Below are 19,012 nucleotides of genomic sequence, written 5' to 3'. Positions count from 1 at the left end.
TTCATGCGAAGCTTTAGTAAAAGGGCTTCTTAGAATTTTAAAATTCAATCAATATATTGAATGTAAAACAAAACATAATTAAACAAATACAAAATCTCTAATACAGCTGGCTTAATTCCCCAACACTAATTATTCTCACCATGCTTTAGTAAAATATACTTTGGAGAAGGTTCCCTCTCAGAAGATCAGGCATGTATGTTCCATTGAAGTTGCTGGAGATTAATAATGGGGGTGTGGGTGGGAAAGAACTGGAACGGAAATTTGCACAGTCCACAGATTCCCCAGACCCCTTCCCCAAAACCAGATGGAAGAGGAGAGGGTCTAACTTTTGAGTTCGATTCCCACTGCAGCTCCTTGTGACTCTGGGCAAGTCACTTAACCCTCCATTGCCCCTGGTACAAAATAAGTACCTGAATTTATGTAAACCGCTTTGAATGTAGTTGCAAAAACCTCAGAAAGGCGGTATATCAAGTCCCATTTCCCTTTCCCTTTCCTTCCACTAAGGGGCCCATTTGTTAAAATGCGTTAAGCAGTTACTACATGAATTACCATTCACTGTTACCAAGCTGTACTGGGGGTGGCAACTGGGCAGGTTATGGGTGGAGAATGGGTGTGGACTGCACTTCACAGTTAGTATGTGGTACTTACCACACACTCTCACTTGTGCAGGTGGAAGGGCATTTTCAAAAGGATGCCTAAGTGCACCCCCCCCCAAAAAAAAAGTCCAGCACAAAACATCCAAATCCCCTCCCCCACCCCATCCATTTCACAGCCATTTCCAAACAGGAAATACGTTGGGGTTTCCTGTTTTGAAAATATGTGAGAAAGACGTCTGTATGCTGAAGATGGCCATCCTGAATGACCATTTTACAAACTGAAATGTTTAAATTATAAATGTGGGAAAACAAGGCACAAGGATGTCTGTCTGGCAGCAGTCTTATGAAAATGGCCACAAAGTTGCCCTTGTAGAACAGGGAGTAGCCTGGTGGCTAGTGCAGTGGACTTGAAACCCAGGGGCACAGGTTTAAATGCCACTGTACTTTTTTTTTTTTTTTTTTTAAATAAACTTGATTCCTCTAGGAATAGAATAATAGCTAGTGTACCTGAAATTAGACCACTTTGGTAGCCTTCATGCTTCCAGGTGTCATGTCTTTACCCTAAGTATTTTTCTGTTCCTGGAGGGAGCCTCAGAAAAAAAAAAGTTACAGTGGGATTTGAACCTGTGTTCCTCTGGTTTACAGTCATATTAACTTAGTAAATGACGGCAGATAAAGACCTGTATTGTCAATCCAGTTTACCCAACAACATAAACTCATTTTACATGGTATGTGATACTTTATACCCGAGTTTGATTTGTCTTTGCCATTCTCAGGGCACAGACCGTAGAAATCTGCCCAGCACTCTTCTTGTACAAAAGGTTCTGAAGCTAACGTCGAAGCCCCTTAAAATTTACACTCAAGCCCATCCATATCTATTCAGTTACGATCAGGGCGTAGACTGTAGAAGTCTGCCCAGCACTGGTTTTGCTTCCCAATTACCGGTGTTGCCACCCAATCTCCGCTAAGATTCCGTGGATCCATTCCTTGTAAACAGGATTCCTTGTGTTTATCCCACACATGTTTGAATTCCATTACCGTTTTGATTTTCACCACCTCCTGCACTTACTACTAGGCTACTCCTCTGATCTACTTGTGGCCTGGTTCAGATTGGCCATAATACCTGTAGCTGACATAGAGCCTGGTTTTCTTTCCTGCTGCGCTTTCAGGGGACAGCAACCACTGAGGGATTAAGGGGTCATGCCTTAATCTTTCCAGTGGTCAGCTGCACAATCAAAGCAACTTTCTGTAACTTAGATGTGATTTTAAAAAACATCCTTTTTAGACATGGACATTTCTTTCTGTTTCATTATTGCTGACAAATAGCCAAAGAAAGCACCAGGAGCCTTCAAAATTGGGACAAAATTTCTTTAATCACACAACTTGATAAACATTCTTCAAAAAATTACCTGACACGGGCCATGTTTCGCCACTCAGCGCCTATGTCAGAGGTCACAAGTGTCATAAAAAACCTGTGCAGAGGCAAGGCTTGCTCCTTTGCACATGTATCGGGATAAAAAAACGCCCTCCCTAGTCCCACCTACAACATGCCGCCTTGCTATTTGGATGAACTGCAGTATGAAATGTGCAAATTCTGACCTTCAAAAATAAGAATTTAGACATTTTTTAGCAGATGGATGTGTTTTTAGGTATTTTGAGCCATCCGTCTGCTTTGAAAATGAGCACCTCAGTGTGGGTGCACTGAACACCTCCTCAAGGAGAGGCATTAAGTGCATCTCTGCCAACTGTGAATGAAGTTAATGTGCAATAAAAACCTTTCAGTGTGGCAACTGCAGAGGACAAACAGGGCACACCCTGAAAAGTTACCACATAGTCTTTCCACTTATTCCCCTTGAATCTCTATATGGTGCTGAAAGATTGGCACCAAAAGTTAGGTGCGGTGTCAAGATGCACACACAACTGAATTATTTAGGGGACCTTTTACCAAGCTTCGTGTTGCGGCCTTCTTTACTGCAGCGGGTAAAAAGGCCAAAAAATGGCATGGCCATGTGGTAAGATTTCACCCATTGAGGTAGCATTAAGGGCTCCCATGCTAACCCGGTGGTAACCGGGTGCCCAATTATCGCCGGGTTATTGCCTTGCTGGAAAATAGTTAGCTGGCACATTCTAGGGCTGGAACTACTGCCAGCGCCTGCGTTGGGCCTACGGTAGTTCCAGATTAGCATGAGGTATGCCCGCATTGGACTTACTGCTGCTCTGTAAAAGGGCCCCTAAATGATCTATCAGGTTTGAATTAATGAATCTTAGCAATTAATAGCTGAACTTAGTTGGCACTAATTTGAATCTGCACATGCATCTTCTTGCGCCTACATCCTCTAGTGTGCAACTCAAATGTGGATATGGCCAGGGGAGGGGCATGGGTATTCCAAAACATTGCACGCACTGTTATAGAATAGTGCCATTTACTCGCTGAAATGCCGTGAGTTGAGCACTGCCATTTACACCAGGTTTCAGCTGGCGTAAATTCCGGTGCTCAAATTAAATCACAGGAACCGGCTCTAAGCGCTATTCTTGGAGCACCCTTTACATAAGAACACAAGTATTGCCATACTGGGACAGACTGAAGGTCCATCAAGCCCAACATCCTGTTTCCAAGAGTGACCAATCCAGGTCACAAGTACCTGGCAAGATCCCCGAAAAATACAATACATTTTATGCTGCTTATCCTAGAAATAAGCAGTGGATTTTCCCCAAGTCCATCTTAATAATGGCTTGTGGACTTTTCTTTTAGGAAGCTAGTCAAACCGTTTTTAAACCCTGCTAAGCTAACTGCTTTTACCACATTCTCTAGCAACGAATTCCAGAGTTTAATTACACATTGAGTGAAGAAATATTTTCTCCGATTCATTTTAAATTTACTACTTTGTAGCTTCATTGTGTGCCTCCTAGTCCTAGTATTTTTGGAAAGAGTAACAAGCGATTCACGTCTACCCATTCCACTCCACGCATTATTTTATAGACCTCTATCGTATCTCCCCTCAGCCGTCTTTTATCCAAGCTGAAGAGCCCTAGCCACTTTAGCTTTTCCTCATAGGGGAAGTCCCATCCCATTTATCATTTTTGTCGCCCTTCTCTGTACTTTTTCTAATTCCACTATATCTTTTCTGAGATGCGGTGACCAGAATTGCACACAATATTCAAGGTGAGGTTGCACCATAGAGCAATACAAAGGCATTATAACATCCTCATTTTTGTTTTCCATTCCTTTCCTAATAATACCTAACATTCTATTTGCTTTCTTAGCCTCTGCACACTGAGCAGAGAGTTTTAACGTATCATCAACGATGACACCTAGATCCCTTTCCTGGTCAGTGACTCCTAATGTGGAACCTTGCATTACGTAGCTATAGTTCAGGTTTCTCTTTCCCACATGTATCACTTTGCCCTTGCTTACATTAAATGTCATCTGCCATTTGGATGCCCAATGTCACGTAGTGCCAATTTTTGAGTGTAATTTGTAGAATTCCCCCCCCCCTCCCATTGTGTTAATGTTTGTTGTTAAAGCACTGTAACTACACTGTAACTAACACTTTAGTAAAAGGGTCTCTAAGAACAGGTAAATAATTCCCTGAAGGTCTAGACAGGGATTGACCACTTCATTGAGGGGGTCTTTTAGTAAGCCACGGTACCGTTTTTAGCATGCGCTAATGATTAGCGTGCGCTAAATGCTAGAGACGTCTATAGGAATATATAGGCATTTCTAGCATTTAGAGCATGCTTATTTTTAGCTCTTGCCAAAAACGCTACCGCAGCTTAGTAAAAGGCCCACTGAATGTGCAGAGAATATATTAATACTATGCGACTGTAGTGGTCAGCACTATCAGTCCTTAACATTTAGTAGAGATGAGAAGATGTAAGACTCTTTGTTCTTCTTGCTTGGCTTATAGACCAATTGATGGGTTAGGGGGATTTGTCACCCCACCTTTTTCTTTAGTTAGAGGATCTGGGCACATACATATTCCGTTCTGTAGATAAATCTCTCTTATCCGTCCCTTTCTCCTCTACTGCTAATTCAAGACTCCGTTCCTTTTATCTCGCTGCACCTCACGCCTGGAATAGTCTTCCTGAGCCTATACGTTTAGCCCTGTCTTTAGCCGTTTTCAAGTCCAAACTTAAAACCTACCTCTTTACCACTGCTTTTGACTCCTAACTCACTTACCCTGTCCTTTATCCTCACCTCTTTATTCCCTCACCCTTAATTGTTCTGTCTGTTTACTCGTCTTATCTAGATTGTAAGCTCTTTGAGCAGGGACTGTCTTCTATGTATGGTATACAGCGCTGCATATGTTTTGTGGCGCTATAGAAATGATAAGTAGATAGATAGACGGATGGATTTTAGACAAGGCTCTATGTCGGCAGATTGTTTTCTAAAATACTATCGGACTTTAACATGTTTCAACTTGGATGTGTCAATTCTGGTTTCTGCATTCTAAAATGAGGCTGTATATGGGTAACTTAGAAATGAATGGGCTTATATATTTAAAGTTATATGACCAGCCTACTAATGAATACTGGGACAGTACATAAGTAATGCCACACTGGGAAAAAACCAAAAGTCCATTGAGCCCAGCATCCCGTCTACGACAGCGGCCAATCCAGGCCAAGGGCACCTGGCAAGCCTCCCAAACATACAAACGTTCCACACATGTTATTCCTGGAACTATGGATTTTTCCCAAGTCCATTTAGCAGTGGTCTATGGACTACACACCATTTCATCCCTTCCTTCTCTAACCCTTTCTTTCATAGTGTGATTAGGCAAATACCAAATACCCACCCCCAAACCGAATAAACTGATGCCTAGAAAAGGGTAAGACCTGGGGCAAGACAAGAGAACATTGTACTTGGGTTGTTAATCTGTAAACATCCCCAAATGTGAATAGAATCCTTGGAAAAAGTTAATAAAAATGTCAACGCGCGATCCTTACCAAAGGAGTGCTCCCCTTTGTTGCGTCCTTTCAGTGGCTTGGTTGTCATGGTGATGTCATGACATGGTAGGTACGGATAGTGGCTGTGGGTTCTGACATGACAAGGAAACAGGCTATAAATTTAATAATAATTAGCATGAATTTCTGTAGATTCCCTGGTTTATGGAATCTGACATTTTTATAGACCTACTTTGATATTGAAATCTGGTTTGACTATTTACTGTTAGCTCTTATTTTCAGTTTTAGATTTGGAAACTTGTTTTTTATTATCTTTTTCTGATATATATTTTGATTCTGGCCTATTATAATCTATACTTATTTGTCAGTTTATGTGAAATAGTCATATATCCACACCAAGGGGCCTTTTTACTAAAGCTTAGCTCACACTAATGGAATTAATACTTGCTAAATGCTAAGGACCCCATAGGTGTAAAAAGGGCTTCTTAGCATTTAGCACGCTAAGCTTTAGTAAAAGGGCCCCTAAAACTGCCTGTTCATGAAATCTACCTTAAGCAGCTTAGGAAAAATGTCTAGGTTTTCACTTTGGGAATAACTGGACAGTTTTAGATAAAGCTGAAATTCTTCTCCCCTCCCCTCCCCTCCCCCCACACTTTTACTCTTTCTGGGTCAATTAGTAATTACTTCAAACAAACTAATTTAGTTCACAATTGCATATCTCAGATAGATCTACTCCAAGAGAGAAAAAAGGTGGAATCTCTCTCTCTCTCAAATAAATGTATAGGTAATTCATTGAAGAATAGCAAAATATTCATTCATTCAATAATGGCAGTGGATATTGAGATTTTTCAATATGTTTAAAATTCATCCTAGTAGTTGAGTTCTAGATAAGGTTCATATTGTTATATTTATGCTTTCTTTTCCAGGGTCCCCCAGGAGCTCCGGGAGCACCAGGCTCAACTGGTGAACCAGGGAAGACGGGAAATAGTGGATTACCAGTAAGATACAAATTTCTATTTCTGACAGGCACAGCAAAATTCAGTGTGAGGACATTATGACTTGACATGATGTCATGTGGATGTTTTCATTATGAAGGTTAATCCACTGTAACTGAGCTTAGACCACAAACCTAATTTCAAACAATTTAGCGCTTAGAAAGCATCTTTCTCAGTGGTTGAAATAGCTGGAGCTTGAAACTGTGGTAATCATTTTCCACTGCTAGAAGCACAAGCTACATATGCCAAGTCATGTATTTCTACACAGAGTAAACATAAAAAGCAAGTTCATCAAAATTGCTGCATATATTGTATTTTACTTTAAATGTTCAGTCGGACTTTTGTGTTTTATCTACGTCTCTCTCTCTCTTTCTTTCCCTATGTATCTATATAGCCTACATGCTAAGAGTTTTCCCCAGGGGCGTATCTGGACTTCGCCGGTAGGGGGGTCCAGAGCCGAGGTGAGGGGGCACATTTTAGCCACCCCCCTGGTGACCCCCCACCACCGCCCCCTGCCGCCATTGCTGCCACCCCCCCCCCCGCCGTCACCAGAACCACCTCCATGGCCCGCCCGATGACCGTCTTGACCGCTGCCGACCCTCCGCCCGCTGTTGCCTACCTTTGCTGGCGGGGGACCCGAACCCCCACCAGCCGAAGCCGTCTTCCTTCATTGTTTCTTCTTTCTGAGTCTGACTCTGACGTCCTGCACGCACACATCGTGCAGGACGTCAGAGTCAGACTCAGACTCAGAAAGAAGAATCAAACAACGAAGGAAGATGGCTTCGGCTGGCGGGGGTTCGGGTCCCCCGCCAGCAAAGGTAGGCGATGGCAGGTTGGCAGTGGGAGGGGGTTGCGAGGGTCTTCAGTAGGGGGGGGTCCAGGGCCAAATCTATGGGGGTCCTGGCCCCTGTGGCCCCATAGGAGATACGCCCCTGGTTTTCCCTATAGACACAAAGAGGGGAAAACCAAACAACCAGGCCCGTAGCATGTTAGTTCAGTATAATTCTTGATGTTCACAAGTTTGCAGTGGCGTCGCGAGGGCAGCTGACACCCGGGGCAGGTCGCCGCTGCGCACCCCCCCCCCCGGGTGCAGCACGACGCACTCTCCCCCCTCCGTAGCGCAACCTCCCCCCGCGAGTACATACCTGGAAGGCGGTGAGGGGCAGGCGGAAGGGCCAATCCGCCGAGTGCACGCCGCTGGGGGGTGTCGGCGCCTCGCTGGTTCCTTGCTCTCTCTGCCCCGGAACAGGAAATTTGCCTTATTCTTCTTTAACTGAGGTAAATTAAAACCTGACATGGCCATATTTCACCTTTAGGCTTTTTGAATTTCATTTAGAGCCCATTGATTTTCTTTTGCACAAATGGCGGACTTTCACTTAGGTGCCGTTTAGGTGCTGTGGAGGAGATTATATGGCGCCTAAAAAAAAATCGGTGTTGAAATCAGTGCCGACTAAGCATATTCTATAATCGGTGCCTAGATTTAGATGCCGATGACAGAATACGCTTAGTTGATATTTCAGCACCTAAATCTACACGCATCCATTTAGACCAATAAAAACTTGGTGTAAATCCCAGCGCATAGATTTAGGCGCACTAGGCCATATTCTATAACTGGGCATGTAAATTTTGGAATGCCCACAAAACACCCATTTACCTGCCCATAACCACACCCTTTTCTGCCTGCGCTCATTAGAAGTTCAGCGCACATCGTTAAAGAATATGCTTAGCAAGTTGTGTGCCTAAATTCTAATCAGTGCCAATTAATGCTCATTATTGCTTGTTAAGTGCAGATCTCTAGGCACACTATATAGAATCCGGGAATGTAGGGCTATCTTGCAGGTAGTGAGCGCCAAAATAGCACTACAGTCGAATGCTTCCAGGCGCCTGGCGGTAGTGCTGCTTTTGGCATGCGCCATTTTTCACAGCAGAAAATAATTCTTCTATTTTCTACTGTGGGGAACTTCCCTGTGGTAATAGGTAGGCATGGCCACATTGCCGCATGCTCCCCAATTACCACCGGATTAGCACATGAGCCCTTACCACCTGCTACATAGGTGGCAGTAAGGGCTCAGGCAGCAAATGACCATGCACTAATTTTAATATCAGCGCACGGCCATTTAATGCTTCATTTAAAAAAAGGCCTTTTTCATGCCACAGTAAAAAGTGGCCTAAGGCGTGGCACTTTCATGCGCCAACACTAGCACGAGCCACTTTTTACCACGGCTTAGTAAAAGGACCCCTAAACCAACCTCTCCTCCTCCCCCATTCTCTATTTCTGTGGATAACACTCTCATCCTTCCTGTCTCATCAGCTCATAACCTTGGGGTCATCTTCGACTCCTCTCTCTCCTTCTCTGCACATATTCAGTAGACTGCTAAAACCTGTCGTTTCTTTCTCTATAAAATCACCAAAATTCGCCCTTTCCTTTCTGAGCACACTATCAGAACTCTTATCACCTCTTGCATAGACTATTGCAACTTGCTTCTCACAGGTCTCCCACTTAAGCCATCTCTCTCCTCTTCAATCTGTTCAAAATTCTGCTGCAAGACTAATATTCTGCCAGTGTCATTATGCTCATATTAGCCCTCTCCTCAAGTCACTTCACTGGCTTCCTATCCATTTCCGCATACAGTTCAAACTCCTCTTATTGACCTATAAGTGCATTCACTCTGCAGCTCCTCAGTACCTCTCCACTCTCATCTCTCTCTACATTTCTCCCCGGGAACTCTGTTCACTGGGTAAATCTCTCTTATCTGCATCCTTCTCCTCCACCGCTAACTCCAGACTCCGTTCCTTTTATCTTGCTGCTCCATATGCCTGGAATAGACTTCCTGAGTCGGTACGTCAAGCTCCATCTCTGGCCGTCTTCAAATCTAAGCTAAACACCCACCTTTTTGATGCTGCTTTTAACTCCTAACCCTTATTCACTTGTTCAGAACCTTTATTTTATCATCCTCACTTTAATATTCCCTTATCTCTTGTTTGTCCTGTTTGTCTGTCCTAATTAGATTGTAAGCTCTGTCGAGCAGGGACTGTTTCTTCAGGTTCAAGTGTACAGCGCTGTGCACGTCTAGTAGCGCTATAGAAATGATAAGTAGTAGTAGTGGTAGTGCCCAAAGAGTAATCCTGGTGTGTGCATTAAATAATAGATGGAACTTTTATAGCTTTTCAATTTAGAATGTCTAAAGGATCCTTTTACTAAGCTTTAGTAAGTGCTAGTTTTGTGCTTACTGCATCTGAAAATGGTTTACTACAGAATGGGCTCAGATGTCCTGCGGTAAGTTCCAAATCTGTACATGCTAACCATGCACTAAAAATATTTTCAAATTTTTGTTGGAGGGGGCATGTCTGGAGGGGTAGAGAATGGGCGTTCCTGCACTACTCAGTTAGAGCAGCTACATTACCATGTGGTAACTGGTCAGTACAGGATTACCACGTGAGTTCTTGTCACCTACAAAATAGGGGCCTTGTTTACTAAGGGAATATATGAGTGTCTCTTACATTAATGCATGCTAATTTTTAGCGCGCTAAAAAATGCTAGCATGCCTGCAGCATGGCTTAGTAAATAGGGTCCTAGGTGTCAGTAAGTTCTCACGCGATAATTTTTTTAATGGCTACCTGCTACTGAACATTAGCGCATGGCCACTAATAGAAAAAAATTGAAAATTGACCATTATTTAGCTGAGGTAAAAATGGTTTTAGTATGCGAGAAAAACTTGCATAAGGGCACACTGACCTGCTTATAATCGAAAGAGAAAAACGCCTATATTGCGACCCAAATCGGGAGATGGGCGTCTTTCTCCCGTGGGCGCCCAAATCGGTATAATCGAAAGCCGATTTTGGGCATTTCCAACTGCAATCCGTCACGGAAATGGGTAAAGTTCACGGGGGCGTGTCGGAGGCGTGGTGAAGGCGGAACTGGGGCGTGGTTATCGGCCGAGGAGAGATGGGCGTCTTTAGCTGATAATTGAAAAAAAAGGCGTTTTTACCGCGATTTTGGGTCACTTTTTTTGGACCCTTTTTTTTTCACGAACAAGTCCCAAAAAAGTGCCCCAACTGCCCAGATGACCACTGGAGGGAATCAGGGATGACCTCCCCAGACTCCCCCAGTGGTCACTAACCCCCTCCCACCAAAAAAACCCCACTTTAAAACCTTTTTTTCCAGCCTCTATGCCAGCCTCAAATGCCGTACCCACCTCCATGACAGCAGAATGTGTTCTATACTGTGACAGCCTTTCCCTGGTTCTGATGTGGCTCTCGGGTGAGTGTGACACCTTTTCTGTTATGCGCACTGCAGAGTCACATCAGCAATGCATTGTGGTGGGTGTAGGGTATTGGGCTCCGTGATTCCACTAGCTTGTGGCAAATGCTCACGATGTTGGTAGTTGGTAGGCTCTACTCCCATGGTGCTTTTCCCCCTGCTTACTGGGTCAGAGTGTGCCTTGTTTTGTTTCCGGTAGTCCATGAGGTAGTGGCCATTTTTGTATGCCAGTTTTAGATCCCTTTCACGTGTTAGCCACGTTACAGAACTAGTTCTTACCTTGAATGTGGCTGAAAGAGGGCATTGTACACCATTCTGCCAGCTCTGACCTACTGCTCATCTCAGTACCAAGGAGACTTGTTGCCAGTGGGGCACAACCTCTGATCTGCAGTTAACTGTGAGTAAGCGTGCTTATTCCAATAAAGGACGTTTTCGGAGAGATTAGTTTTCAGGTGTCAACTGGTGTGCCAATGTTATATAGCAGCAACAAGTCCTAGAGGCCTGTGTGTATGCAGGTCCCTGGAGCACTGTTAGTGGGTACCGCAGTGCACTTCAGCCAGGTGGACCCAGGCCCACCCCCCCCCCCTACCTGTAACACTTGTGCTGGTAAATGGGAGGTCTCCAAAACCCACTGTACCCACATGTAGGTGCCCCCTCCATCCCTAAGAGTTATGGTAGTGTTGTACATTTGTGGGTAGTGGGTATTGGGGGAGGGGGTTGGGTGCTCAGCACCCGTGGTAAGGGAGCTATGCATATAGGAGCTGTTTCTGAAGTCCACTGCATTGACCTCTAGGGTGCCCAGTTGGTGTCCTGGCATATCAGGGGGGCCAGTGTACTACGAATCCTGACCCCTCCCATGGCCAAATGGCTCGGATTAGGATGTTTTTGAGCTGGGCATTTTTAGTTTCCATTATCGCTAAATAAACGAACGCCCAGCTGAAAAATGTCCATTTTTTTTTCGAAAATACGGTCTGTCCCGCCTCTTCACGTACCTGTTTTCGGACATAGACGCTCATGGAGATAGGCGTTCACGTTCTATTATGCCCCTCTAAGACTGCCTTTTACCATAACTTTGTAAAGCGACCCTTAAGTGTTTGTATGTCCATTTAATTTATGCAATGGTTATTAGTTCCTGTAAGTTTTTACTTTTTTTGCTTGTTATTTATCTTTTATGTTGCATTTTTTAAATATATGGTATAATTTATTTTGTTTCAAAGTTATTTGTGTGTATTACATTACTAATCTATATTTTTAATTTTTGTGTTTTAGTTTTACATATCAGTTATTAACTCTAATGTAGCCTACAAGTGAAACATGGCCATGTTTGGTTTTAATGAAGTTTTTGTATGGATTATACTCTTTTATATAATTTGTAACAAACTATTATTTTTACAGAATTATTCAACCTTTTTTTAAATTTCAGTTTCGCAGAATATACTTTGCATTGACAATCATTTTGATAAACCTGAAAACTCAATTGATTAAGTGTACCTCAACAAAGGGTTGAAAAGCACCGCCTTAGTCCTTTTGCTTTGTCATTCATAAGACAGATTTGTCTTACTAGCCTTTGGTAATGTTTTAAAAAAACACATGTAATTAACCAAAGTTAATCAGTTTTAGAAAGGTCAATGTACACTCTAGATATATTTTATGAAGGGAGTTTTTGCAATAATTGTTTGACTCTCATACATTGCAGAGAAGAATATTATATTTATAGGGTATTTGTCTCTCAAATATCTTCAAAACAAAATGCTTGATCTTTAAGAAAACTCTTTTTAGCTAGCTGCAAAAGCTCGTAGGAGTCTCATTCATTATAGGATGAGAAGCAATGTTTACAGGTCAGCATGTTGTGATTAGTAGATAAAAAGTCATGGTATTTTTCATATTACTGGTTGTCTTCTATTCAAATGATCTTAGCAAATGTTTTGGTTTTTTGCTCTGTCCAACCTGGAACTTGAGCCAGTAATCCTCTGCATCCCACTGTAAAACACATACCACTTCTGCCATGGACCTTGGTGAAAGCTGCAGTTGTCAAGGTTGCTCCCATGGTGGTTGGTTTTCAGTGGAAACCACAGTATGAAAGTACTGCTTTGATGAGCATGGCAAATTGATGGGTATGAAATATTCTTCTTTTTATATGTGTTGACATGTGGCCTAGACTAATGTTTTTCTGCCCAGTCTTGGAGGTATCCCTAACCAGTGTGGTTTTCGGGTTATCCAAAATGAATATTTGTGAAATGTGTTTACATATAGACGGTAATATTATAACTTGTCACCTGGATTAAGAGGATAAAAAGATGTCTATTGGCAGCCTTAAAAGGAATTTCCCTTTGAAAATATACTTCCAGACTTATAGGCCTGCAAGCAAAAATGGGACTCAAAAAATGTGCTGCCCTTAATGTCGTAGTACAGCAAAGGAAGAAAAAAAATTTGAACATTATTTCTCTAATATTCAAATGCCGCAGTCAGTTGCTGGAAATTATTCGGGAACTTGTGTAAAACAGTATGATATTTTGTATACACATCAGGAAACACATCTTACATTTTCTGCAGGAAAAGTAAATGTTATTTGCTAAGGTTGGGAGATGAATTATTTTATTATGATGTTCAGATATGCCCCTCATCAATTACCTTGGCTATTAATGTGTATTTGATCAGTCAATATTCAATAAAACTTCTTAGGGGCCCTTAGTACGCAATGGGTTCTATTGACCTTGACCTTGTGAATTAACCAGGATGTTTTTATCTTAGGGTCCAACAGGTTTGAAAGGGGAAAAAGGTGAAAGAGTAAGTGTGTCTAAATATTTTCTTTTTCATCTTAGTTTCTCATCTTTAATAGAAACACGCATATTCTGTTACTATAATGCCTTTTGTATTTACTTTTAAGGGTGATATGGCTTCTCAAAATATGATGCAAAATGTTGCAAGACAAGTCTGTCAGCAGATGATAACTGGTAGGCGTGCTTTTTCTTGTTTTTGTTTTCCCATTCTCTTCATTTCGTAAATTTTAATGCGAAAAGTGTGTTCATATTCTGGAAGATGCTCTCATCAGAAGAGATAAATCAATTTTAAGGTTCAAACAACTAATAGCAGGGGTAAAAAATAATCAATACAATAAACTCAGTGCTATACCAACAACTCATATCGCAACTCTTAAACAGCATAGATACCGACCATCACTTCTCTGGACCTCAGCAGCAACTTGTTGCAATGCATATAGAGATCTCACTCTGTGATTTGCTGATATTATCATTGGTCCAAACAAATTCTAATTTTTAATTCTTAATTTTTATCAAAAACGTTTAATCTTAAATATATATCAAATACACTTATCTTTTATAAATGCAAGCCGCTATAAGGACCCCAGACAACATGAGCTATATTATACCTCTGCTGCATCAAACTTGGACCTACAACAAAAAAAATACAATTGATGATATCAGCAAATCATAGAATGAGATCTCTATGGGGTATGTTTACAAAGGTGCGTCAGCTTTTTTAACACACCTATAAATTTAAACCCAAAACAAAACGGTTTACACAAATGAAATTCAGGTTTAAAAAAAGAACTCCAATTTTCATAGGACACAGAGAGAGAAATTCTCACTCATAGAAAAAATTAATTCAAGGGAAATGTAGCAAAGGAGCTACGGAAAAGACAGGAAGGTAAGGTTTAGTCAAGGGGAGGTAAGAATGACATGAGGGGAAACTAAGGATGAAAGGGGGGGAGAGGAGTCTGATATTTGACTAAACTCTTCCACTATGACCTGTAATGTTAGAAAGAAAAAGCCAAATTGAAAAGGTGGGGTTTAAGGGACGCACAAAACAGTGATAAAGAGGTTTCTGCTCTAAGGGAACAGGATAAGGAATTCCATAGAGAAGGAGCCAGGAGGAGCTCTTGGTTTTGAACATGGGAATGCTGATTCTTACACATGTTAGAGGGGAAGTTTCAACATGAGCTATTGTTAAGTTGGGTTGATTTAGCACAGAGTCTCTCTGTATAAAAGGAAACATGTGGTAAAATAACCTAACTTAACAGTAGTCCATCTTGATAACTTCGTCTCTTAGTGATGATTTTGCAACCGATGAAAGTGTAAATGGCAGATTTTGTAAAACTGGATGTCTGAGGAAAGTAAATTAAGGTATCGAAAAGTCAAAACTACTCAGTTTTGCAATTTTCAAGTGGTTTCCAATGCCACAGAGGTAAACGCTATTGTCTTCTCTAACATTCTTCTTCACTCCAGATCCAATAAGTAGTTAACTGACACACGGGCCTTGGAAGAAGTGTAAATGCCAGCCTAGATTTTAAGCATTAGATGTTTTTCCTTTGCAAAATAGGAAATGCATGCATACTTTTCGGGCCCGCCTAAACCATGCCCAGAAAATAACCTTTTAAATGCTATGTTCCTCTTTTACTAAACTGCACTAGCGATTCCCGGTGCGGCAATGAGACAAAGCCCATTCACTTTGAATGGGCTTCATTGGCATTTCTGTGTGGGAATCGCTAGTGCGGTTTGGTAAAAGAGACCCTATGGCCCCTTTTTACAAAGCGGCAGTAAGCCCAACGCAGGCATACCACTCACTAAAAATGAAGTTCTACTACTACTACTATTAAACATTTCTATAGCGCTACTAGACTTATGCAGCGCTGTACAAATTAACATGAAAAGACAGTCCCTGCTCAACAGAGCTTACAATCTAAATTGGACAGACGAACAGACAGCTAGGGGTGGGGAAATTGCAGTGGTAGGGGTGATACGTGAGGGTGTTGAGTAAGAGAGTCATGGTTAGGAGTCGAAAGCAGTAGCAAAGAGGTGGGCTTTAAGCCTAGACTTGAAGACAGCCAGAGACTGAGCCTGACGTACTGGCTCAGGGAGTCTATTCCAGGCATAGGGAGCAGCGAGATAGAAGGAACGGAGCCGGGAGTTAGCAGTGGGGGAGAAGGGAGACGACAGGAGACATTTACCCAGCGAATGGAGTTCACGGGGAGGAGTGTAGGGAGAGATGAGAGCGGAAAGGTACTGAGGAGCTGCGGAGTGGATGCACTTGTAGGTCAAAAGGAGAAGTTTGAACTGTATGCGGAAGCGGATAGGGAGCTAGTGAAGCGACTTGAGGAGAGGGCTAACGTGAATATAGCGACTCTGGCAGAATATAAGATGAGCAGCAGAGTTTTGGACAGATTGAAGAGGAGATAGATGGCTGAGCGGGAGACCAGAAGTTCCTACCCCCAGTGCACGTCATATCCAGCGGTACAAAAATAATTTTACTTTTGTAGCTCCAGTATGTACCCAGTGGTAATCGGGCAGTGCTACACACTGCCTGACTACTGCCCCCCCCATGAAATGGCCATGCGGCAAGTGCTTCACTTACCACACGGCCATTTCCTGAAAAAAAACCTATCTTTTACCTGCTGCGGTAAAAGAGGCCTCGGCGTGGGTCAAAAACGCATGCCGACACCAGCGCAGGCCCCCTTTTGCCGCACCTTGGTAAAAGGGGTCCTATATGTGCTGTTGATGTACACATTTAAGTAGTGGCTTTTCTAAAATCACTACTTAGGTGGATGTAAAGTCACTATTTGCATATCCAAATGTAGCACAGGGCTTTTAAATGACTTTCTGCCTTTTATTTTATATTTTCTTATTTTTTTCCCTATGAATAAATGCGCTGAATTTTATAGGCTTTAACTTTTAATCATGCTGAGACCTGATATTTATTTTCTGAACAGCTGATTTAAGGGGGAAATTATCAACGAGGACTACTGTTAAAACGTGTTATTTTACTGTTAACTCCAGCTATTAGTAACTAGTTCCTATTGCATGCAATGGGACCTGTGCTAAAATAGCACACATTAGTGATACAATTACAAGGCTTACTGATAAGTACATAAGTAATGCCACACTGGAAAAAGACCAAGGGTCCATCGAGCCCAGCATCCTGTCCACGACAGCGGCCAATCCAGGCCAAGGGCACCTGGCAAGCTTCCCAAACGTACATTCTATACATGTTATTCCTGGAATTGTGGATTTTTCCCAAGTCCATTTAGCAGTGGTTTATGGACTTGTCCTTTAGGAAACCGTCTAACCCCTTTTTAAACTCTGCTAAGCTAACTGCCTTCACCACATTCTCCGGCAACGAATTCCAGAGTTGGGTGAAGAAATCTTTTCTCCGATTTGTTTTAAATTTACTACACCGTAGTTTCATCGCATGCCACATTGATAACTACATCTTTTACAGTCTTAGGGCCCTGTTTAATAAGACGTGCTAGCATTTTTAGTGCATGCCTAAAATTAGTGTGCGCTAAACGCTAGAGGCACCCATATATTCCTATGGGTCTCTTTAGCATTTAGCGCATGCTAAAAGAGCTAGCGTGCCCTTAGCATTGCTTAGTAAACAGGGCCCTTATATTCTTACTGGAAATTATACAGATAGCACTAAAATAGTTGGGCACGGATCCACTGAGAATTTTGAGCCATAGAATCTCTGGAAAAAATGCACACTGCCTGGTTTTTCAAATCAGATTCTTAGTTGAGTGTCATTTTGAGCAGTGATTACATGGCATGTAGGAATAAAGTAAAAGCCTGCTTTTTAATTGGATTTTTACTTGATAGGGGTGATTGGGGAGTCAAGGTCGATGGGATTAGGATGGAGAGAGTTGAGTGGGTTGGAAGTGGTTAGGGGTAAAGGTTTGATGATGTCTTATTGATATTTACTTCTTTAATGAGCCATGCCATCAAGTTCTGCTAAATAAATAACTAAGTTTAATGAGAAATAGCTTACAGGGAATGCATAAGGTGTTCATTTATGGTTGAGTACTCACAAGGATAAATAATAGTCTAAGCTTCCTTGATACTTAAATATAGAAAAAAAACCTATAATGTTTTTTAGAGAGAGAATTTTAAAAAGAGAGAATACAATTCTGACTTAAGTTTTAAGCCAAAATTTTAAAAGACATAAATAACAGAGCTAGCAAATTTTCTTTTTTGCTTCCTTTGTGCAAGGTTATGTTGATGATTTTGTTAGGTTCTAACAGTAGCAATCTGTGATTGGCAGTATCATTCAACCTGTAAAAGTATTTTGACCTTTCTGCAGTACAGAGTTTGCCTTCTAATTCATGCCAAGTTCTTAGACGCCCTTTTACTAAGGCACGCTCACATTTTTAGCGTGCACTAAACATTAGAGATGCCAATGCGTTCCTACGGGCGTCTCTAACATTTAGCGGGAGCCCAATTTTAGCATGCATTAAAAATGTGAGCGCGCCTTAGTAAAAGACCCACTTAGTTAGAGTGTGTTGAATGTAATTTGCATGCAGAAGTTGTAGGCTCATTTTTCAAGAACCCTAGGACCTGCCTTTTCAATCCAGCCCTAGAGGCATACCAAGTTCCATCAGGTTTTTTGGATATCCACAATGAATTTATTGCATTTGTATCCCACATTTTCCCACCTTTTTGCGGGCTCAGTGTGGCTTACAATACATTATGATTGGTGGAAATAATATGTTACAATTCAGGTTATGGATTACATTGAGGAATTAAACGTGAATATGCATGAGATTGGCATGCTCTACCTCCTTAGTATACAAATCTCTCTCATGCATATTCATTGCGGATATCCTGAAAACCCAGTGGGATTGGGTGCACCCCGAGGACTATGTTGAAAAGCCCTGCCCTAGGATGATGCATTAGTCTGGTTGGGATATAAGTTTAGACCGAGCCAAGACATATTTTTCCAAAAGGTATTGAAAGGCTTAGTTCTTGACTTACAGTCTGCATGTTTAATATGATTTTTGTTCCTTTTGCCCTTTACATTTCACTCCTTGGATGAGTGATGCAAAATCACAGTGGTGTCATTACATTAATTGGCAGAACTTGTCTTTCCACATAGCCGTCATGATACAGATACCAACTGAGATCCTTATCTTGTATTATAGTGTTTATTTTTGAAAAGATCATGTTACTTGTGGCATTTTTATATGCAAAGTGGTTGGGTAAGTTAGAGGAAGTATAGTGTGGAATTAAAAAGACTAGAAAAAGGAGGTTAACCAGCTGGACCCTCTCAGCATGATATAATAAAGATTTTCCTGGAATGACCTGCTCATGTCCAAATGATACAGACGATTAGTTCCATCAAAATGCCTTTTGGATAGACTGAGGGGACTGATCTGCTCTTGGACTTGATCAGAAACAAACTCAAATCATACTTTTGTAAGTTCTTTCTATTCTTTCCATCCCAGCTTTCATCTGAACCTGAATTGATCA

At 41.8% G+C, this 19,012-nt stretch overlaps 1 protein-coding gene across 1 annotated transcript in view; it reads left to right on the top strand.

Annotated features, from left to right (window-relative positions):
• Positions 1-19,012, top strand: part of COL12A1 (collagen type XII alpha 1 chain) — a 384,763-nt gene that overhangs the window by 354,195 nt on the left and 11,556 nt on the right. The window contains 3 exon segments of the mRNA XM_030199047.1: positions 6,428-6,499; positions 13,509-13,544; positions 13,645-13,711. Of these exon segments, the coding sequence (XP_030054907.1) occupies positions 6,428-6,499; positions 13,509-13,544; positions 13,645-13,711 (175 nt within the window).

Source organism: Microcaecilia unicolor, chromosome 3 (genome assembly GCF_901765095.1).
Source record: "Microcaecilia unicolor chromosome 3, aMicUni1.1, whole genome shotgun sequence".
In the NCBI taxonomy this organism is placed as follows: Eukaryota; Metazoa; Chordata; class Amphibia; order Gymnophiona; family Siphonopidae; genus Microcaecilia; species Microcaecilia unicolor.
The sequence above is the reverse complement of the archived record's forward strand: the minus strand, read 5'-3'. Positions and strand labels throughout refer to the sequence as shown.